This window comes from Oncorhynchus kisutch, unplaced genomic scaffold (assembly GCF_002021735.2).
Source record: "Oncorhynchus kisutch isolate 150728-3 unplaced genomic scaffold, Okis_V2 scaffold3885, whole genome shotgun sequence".
Lineage (NCBI taxonomy): Eukaryota > Metazoa > Chordata > Actinopteri > Salmoniformes > Salmonidae > Oncorhynchus > Oncorhynchus kisutch.
The window spans coordinates 47,501-55,000 of record NW_022265830.1 but is presented as its reverse complement, the minus strand read 5'-3'; the positions used below and the strand labels follow the sequence as shown (position 1 = coordinate 55,000).

The window sequence follows — 7,500 nt, the reverse complement described above, 5'->3', positions numbered from 1 at the left end:
AGTGTGTGTGTGTGTGTGTGTGTATCTGTAGAACCCATGTGATGACAAGAGGCACAGAGACATCTGGTCCAAGGAGAAGACCTGTGATAGGCTGCCCAAGGCTCTTGTTATCGGACCACAGAAGACAGGTACACACACACACACACAAATATGCACAAACACATACACACACACACACACTAGTGATGCACAGTTGACTCCTAGTTATATCCACGGCTTGAATAGAGAGAACATTAGGGTCTGGTCTCAGATTCACAGTGTGTGTTATATATTAGCAGGTTAGGGTCTCAGATTCACAGTGTGTGTTATATATTAGCAGGTTAGGGTCTCAGATTCACAGTGTATTTTATATATTAGCAGGTTAGGGTCAGGGTCTCAGATTCACAGTGTATTTTCTATATTAGCAGGTTAGGGTCTCAGATTCACAGTGTATTTTATATATTAGCAGGTTAGGGTCAGGGTCTCAGATTCACAGTGTATTTTATATATTAGCAGGTTAGGGTCAGGGTCTCAGATTCACAGTGTATTTTATATATTAGCAGGTTAGGGTCAGGGTCTCAGATTCACAGTGTATTTTATATATTAGCAGGTTAGGGTCAGGGTCTCAGATTCACAGTGTATTTTATATATTAGCAGGTTAGGGTCAGGGTCTCAGATTCACAGTGTATTTTATATATTAGCAGGTTAGGGTCTCAGATTCACAGTGTATTTTATATATTAGCAGGTTAGGGTCTCAGATTCACAGTGTAGTTTATATATTAGCAGGTTAGGGTCAGGGTCTCAGATTCACAGTGTATGTTATATATTAGCAGGTTAGGGTCTCAGATTCACAGTGTATTTTATATATTAGCAGGTTAGGGTCTCAGATTCACAGTGTAGTTTATATATTAGCAGGTTAGGGTCTCAGATTCACAGTGTATTTTATATATTAGCAGGTTAGGGTCAGGGTCTCAGATTCACAGTGTATTTTATATATTAGCAGGTTAGGGTCAGGGTCTCAGATTCACAGTGTATTTTATATATTAGCAGGTCAGGGTCTCAGATTCACAGTGTATTTTATATATTAGCAGGTTAGGGTCAGGGTCTCAGATTCACAGTGTATTTTATATATTAGCAGGTTAGGGTCTCAGATTCACAGTGTATGTTATATATTAGCAGGTTAGGGTTAGGGTCTCAGATTCACAGTGTATTGTCTATATTAGCAGGTTAGGGTCAGGGTCTCAGATTCACAGTGTATTTTATATATTAGCAGGTCAGGGTCTCAGATTCACAGTGTATTTTATATATTAGCAGGTTAGGGTCTCAGATTCACAGTGTATTTTATATATTAGCAGGTTAGGGTCTCAGATTCACAGTGTATTTTATATATTAGCAGGTTAGGGTCTCAGATTCACAGTGTATTTTCTATATTAGCAGGTTAGGGTCTCAGATTCACAGTGTATTTTATATATTAGCAGGTTAGGGTCTCAGATTCACAGTGTATTTTATATATTAGCAGGTTAGGGTCAGGGTCTCAGATTCACAGTGTATTTTCTATATTAGCAGGTTAGGGTCTCAGATTCACAGTGTATTTTATATATTAGCAGGTTAGGGTCAGGGTCTCAGATTCACAGTGTATTTTATATATTAGCAGGTTAGGGTCTCAGATTCACAGTGTAGTTTATATATTAGCAGGTTAGGGTCAGGGTCTCAGATTCACAGTGTATTTTATATATTAGCAGGTTAGGGTCTCAGATTCACAGTGTATTTTCTATATTAGCAGGTTAGGGTCAGGGTCTCAGATTCACAGTGTATTTTATATATTAGCAGGTTAGGGTCTCAGATTCACAGTGTATTTTATATATTAGCAGGTCAGGGTCTCAGATTCACAGTGTATGTTATATATTAGCAGGTTAGGGTTTCAGATTCACAGTGTATTTTATATATTAGCAGGTTAGGGTCTCAGATTCACAGTGTATTTTATATATTAGCAGGTTAGGGTCTCAGATTCACAGTGTATTTTATATATTAGCAGGTTAGGGTCTCAGATTCACAGTGTATTTTATATATTAGCAGGTTAGGGTCTCAGATTCACAGTGTATTTTATATATTAGCAGGTTAGGGTCAGGGTCTCAGATTCACAGTGTATTTTATATATTAGCAGGTTAGGGTCAGGGTCTCAGATTCACAGTGTATTTTATATATTAGCAGGTTAGGGTCTCAGATTCACAGTGTATTTATATATTAGCAGGTTAGGGTCTCAGATTCACAGTGTATTTTATATATTAGCAGGTTAGGGTCAGGGTCTCAGATTCACAGTGTATTTTCTATATCAGCAGGTTAGGGTCTCAGATTCACAGTGTATTTTATATATTAGCAGGTTAGGGTCTCAGATTCACAGTGTATTTTATATATTAGCAGGTTAGGGTCAGGGTCTCAGATTCACAGTGTATTTTATATATTAGCAGGTTAGGGTCTCAGATTCACAGTGTATTTTATATATTAGCAGGTCAGGGTCTCAGATTCACAGTGTATGTTATATATTAGCAGGTCAGGGTCTCAGATTCACAGTGTATTTTATATATTAGCAGGTTAGGGTCTCAGATTCACAGTGTATTTTATATATTAGCAGGTTAGGGTCAGGGTCTCAGATTCACAGTGTATTTTATATATTAGCAGGTCAGGGTCTCAGATTCACAGTGTATTTTATATATTAGCAGGTCAGGGTCTCAGATTCACAGTGTATTTTATATATTAGCAGGTCAGGGTCTTAGATTCACAGTGTATTTTATATATCAGCAGGTTAGGGTCTCAGATTCACAGTGTATTTTATATATTAGCAGGTTAGGGTCTCAGATTCACAGTGTAGTTTATATATTAGCAGGTTAGGGTCTCAGATTCACAGTGTATGTTATATATTAGCAGGTTAGGGTCAGGGTCTCAGATTCACAGTGTATTTTATATATTAGCAGGTTAGGGTCAGGGTCTCAGATTCACAGTGTATTTTATATATTAGCAGGTCAGGGTCTCAGATTCACAGTGTATTTTATATATTAGCAGGTTAGGGTCAGGGTCTCAGATTCACAGTGTATTAGCAGGTTAGGGTCAGGGTCTCAGATTCACAGTGTATTTTATATATTAGCAGGTTAGGGTCTCAGATTCACAGTGTATTTTATATATTAGCAGGTTAGGGTCAGGGTCTCAGATTCACAGTGTATTTTATATATTAGCAGGTTAGGGTCAGGGTCTCAGATTCACAGTGTATTTTATATATTAGCAGGTTAGGGTCAGGGTCTCAGATTCACAGTGTATTAGCAGGTTAGGGTCAGGGTCTCAGATTCACAGTGTATTTTATATATTAGCAGGTTAGGGTCTCAGATTCACAGTGTATTTTATATATTAGCAGGTTAGGGTCAGGGTCTCAGATTCACAGTGTAGTTTATATATTAGCAGGTTAGGGTCTCAGATTCACAGTGTATTTTATATATTAGCAGGTTAGGGTCAGGGTCTCAGATTCACAGTGTATTTTATATATTAGCAGGTTAGGGTCTCAGATTCACAGTGTATTTTATATATTAGCAGGTTAGGGTCAGGGTCTCAGATTCACAGTGTAGTTTATATATTAGCAGGTTAGGGTCTCAGATTCACAGTGTATTTTATATATTAGCAGGTTAGGGTCAGGGTCTCAGATTCACAGTGTATTTTATATATTAGCAGGTTAGGGTCAGGGTCTCAGATTCACAGTGTATTTTATATATTAGCAGGTTAGGGTCAGGGTCTCAGATTCACAGTGTATTTATATATTAGCAGGTTAGGGTCAGGGTCTCAGATTCACAGTGTATGTTATATATTAGCAGGTTAGGGTCAGGGTCTCAGATTCACAGTGTATTTTATATATTAGCAGGTTAGGGTCTCAGATTCACAGTGTATTTTATATATTAGCAGGTTAGGGTCTCAGATTCACAGTGTATTTTATATATTAGCAGGTTAGGGTCAGGGTCTCAGATTCACAGTGTATTTTATATATTAGCAGGTTAGGGTCTCAGATTCACAGTGTATTTTATATATTAGCAGGTTAGGGTCAGGGTCTCAGATTCACAGTGTATTTTATATATTAGCAGGTTAGGGTCTCAGATTCACAGTGTAGTTTATATATTAGCAGGTTAGGGTCAGGGTCTCAGATTCACAGTGTATTTTATATATTAGCAGGTTAGGGTCTCAGATTCACAGTGTATTTTATATATTAGCAGGTTAGGGTCTCAGATTCACAGTGTATTTTATATATTAGCAGGTTAGGGTCTCAGATTCACAGTGTATTTTATATATTAGCAGGTCAGGGTCTCAGATTCACAGTGTATGTTATATATTAGCAGGTTAGGGTTTCAGATTCACAGTGTATTTTATATATTAGCAGGTTAGGGTCTCAGATTCACAGTGTATTTTATATATTAGCAGGTTAGGGTCTCAGATTCACAGTGTATTTTATATATTAGCAGGTTAGGGTCTCAGATTCACAGTGTATTTTATATATAGCAGGTTAGGGTCTCAGATTCACAGTGTATTTTATATATTAGCAGGTTAGGGTCAGGGTCTCAGATTCACAGTGTATTTTATATATTAGCAGGTTAGGGTCAGGGTCTCAGATTCACAGTGTATTTTATATATTAGCAGGTTAGGGTCTCAGATTCACAGTGTATTTTATATATTAGCAGGTTAGGGTCTCAGATTCACAGTGTATTTTATATATTAGCAGGTTAGGGTCAGGGTCTCAGATTCACAGTGTATTTTCTATATCAGCAGGTTAGGGTCTCAGATTCACAGTGTATTTTATATATTAGCAGGTTAGGGTCTCAGATTCACAGTGTATTTTATATATTAGCAGGTTAGGGTCAGGGTCTCAGATTCACAGTGTATTTTATATATTAGCAGGTTAGGGTCTCAGATTCACAGTGTATTTTATATATTAGCAGGTCAGGGTCTCAGATTCACAGTGTATGTTATATATTAGCAGGTCAGGGTCTCAGATTCACAGTGTATTTTATATATTAGCAGGTTAGGGTCTCAGATTCACAGTGTATTTTATATATTAGCAGGTTAGGGTCAGGGTCTCAGATTCACAGTGTATTTTATATATTAGCAGGTCAGGGTCTCAGATTCACAGTGTATTTTATATATTAGCAGGTCAGGGTCTCAGATTCACAGTGTATTTTATATATTAGCAGGTCAGGGTCTTAGATTCACAGTGTATTTTATATATCAGCAGGTTAGGGTCTCAGATTCACAGTGTATTTTATATATTAGCAGGTTAGGGTCTCAGATTCACAGTGTAGTTTATATATTAGCAGGTTAGGGTCTCAGATTCACAGTGTATGTTATATATTAGCAGGTTAGGGTCAGGGTCTCAGATTCACAGTGTATTTTATATATTAGCAGGTTAGGGTCAGGGTCTCAGATTCACAGTGTATTTTATATATTAGCAGGTCAGGGTCTCAGATTCACAGTGTATTTTATATATTAGCAGGTTAGGGTCAGGGTCTCAGATTCACAGTGTATTAGCAGGTTAGGGTCAGGGTCTCAGATTCACAGTGTATTTTATATATTAGCAGGTTAGGGTCTCAGATTCACAGTGTATTTTATATATTAGCAGGTTAGGGTCAGGGTCTCAGATTCACAGTGTATTTTATATATTAGCAGGTTAGGGTCAGGGTCTCAGATTCACAGTGTATTTTATATATTAGCAGGTTAGGGTCAGGGTCTCAGATTCACAGTGTATTAGCAGGTTAGGGTCAGGGTCTCAGATTCACAGTGTATTTTATATATTAGCAGGTTAGGGTCTCAGATTCACAGTGTATTTTATATATTAGCAGGTTAGGGTCAGGGTCTCAGATTCACAGTGTATTTTATATATTAGCAGGTTAGGGTCTCAGATTCACAGTGTATTTTATATATTAGCAGGTTAGGGTCAGGGTCTCAGATTCACAGTGTAGTTTATATATTAGCAGGTTAGGGTCTCAGATTCACAGTGTATTTTATATATTAGCAGGTTAGGGTCAGGGTCTCAGATTCACAGTGTATTTTATATATTAGCAGGTTAGGGTCAGGGTCTCAGATTCACAGTGTATTTTATATATTAGCAGGTTAGGGTCAGGGTCTCAGATTCACAGTGTATTTTATATATTAGCAGGTTAGGGTCAGGGTCTCAGATTCACAGTGTATGTTATATATTAGCAGGTTAGGGTCAGGGTCTCAGATTCACAGTGTATTTTATATATTAGCAGGTTAGGGTCTCAGATTCACAGTGTATTTTATATATTAGCAGGTTAGGGTCTCAGATTCACAGTGTATTTTATATATTAGCAGGTTAGGGTCAGGGTCTCAGATTCACAGTGTATTTTATATATTAGCAGGTTAGGGTCTCAGATTCACAGTGTATTTTATATATTAGCAGGTTAGGGTCTCAGATTCACAGTGTATTTTATATATTAGCAGGTTAGGGTCTCAGATTCACAGTGTATTTTATATATTAGCAGGTTAGGGTCAGGGTCTCAGATTCACAGTGTATTTTATATATTAGCAGGTTAGGGTCTCAGATTCACAGTGTATTTTATATATTAGCAGGTTAGGGTCTCAGATTCACAGTGTAGTTTCTATATTAGCAGGTTAGGGTCTCAGATTCACAGTGTATTTTATATATTAGCAGGTTAGGGTCTCAGATTCACAGTGTATTTTATATATTAGCAGGTTAGGGTCAGGGTCTCAGATTCACAGTGTATTTTATATATTAGCAGGTTAGGGTCAGGGTCTCAGATTCACAGTGTATTTTATATATTAGCAGGTTAGGGTCTCAGATTCACAGTGTATTTTATATATTAGCAGGTTAGGGTCAGGGTCTCAGATTCACAGTGTATTTTATATATTAGCAGGTCAGGGTCTCAGATTCACAGTGTATTTTATATATTAGCAGGTTAGGGTCTCAGATTCACAGTGTATTTTATATATTAGCAGGTTAGGGTCAGGGTCTCAGATTCACAGTGTATTTTATATATTAGCAGGTTAGGGTCTCAGATTCACAGTGTATTTTATATATTAGCAGGTTAGGGTTTCAGATTCACAGTGTATTTTATATATTAGCAGGTTAGGGTCAGGGTCTCAGATTCACAGTGTATTTTATATATTAGCAGGTTAGGGTCTCAGATTCACAGTGTATTTTATATATTAGCAGGTTAGGGTCAGGGTCTCAGATTCACAGTGTATTTTATATATTAGCAGGTTAGGGTCAGGGTCTCAGATTCACAGTGTATTTTATATATTAGCAGGTTAGGGTCTCAGATTCACAGTGTATTTTATATATTAGCAGGTTAGGGTCAGGGTCTCAGATTCACAGTGTATTTTATATATTAGCAGGTTAGGGTCTCAGATTCACAGTGTATTTTATATATTAGCAGGTTAGGGTCTCAGATTCACAGTGTATTTTATATATTAGCAGGTTAGGGTCTCAGATTCACAGTGTATTTTATATAT

The 7,500-nt window shown here is 37.2% G+C and overlaps 1 protein-coding gene across 1 annotated transcript in view; it reads left to right on the top strand.

Moving 5' to 3' along the window:
* The window catches only part of LOC116372070 (bifunctional heparan sulfate N-deacetylase/N-sulfotransferase 4), a 75,110-nt gene that overhangs the window by 51,043 nt on the left and 16,567 nt on the right, over window positions 1-7,500 (top strand). The window contains exon 11 of the mRNA XM_031821148.1: window positions 32-128. Within this exon, the coding sequence (XP_031677008.1) occupies window positions 32-128 (97 nt within the window). The remainder of the gene's footprint in view (window positions 1-31; window positions 129-7,500) is intronic.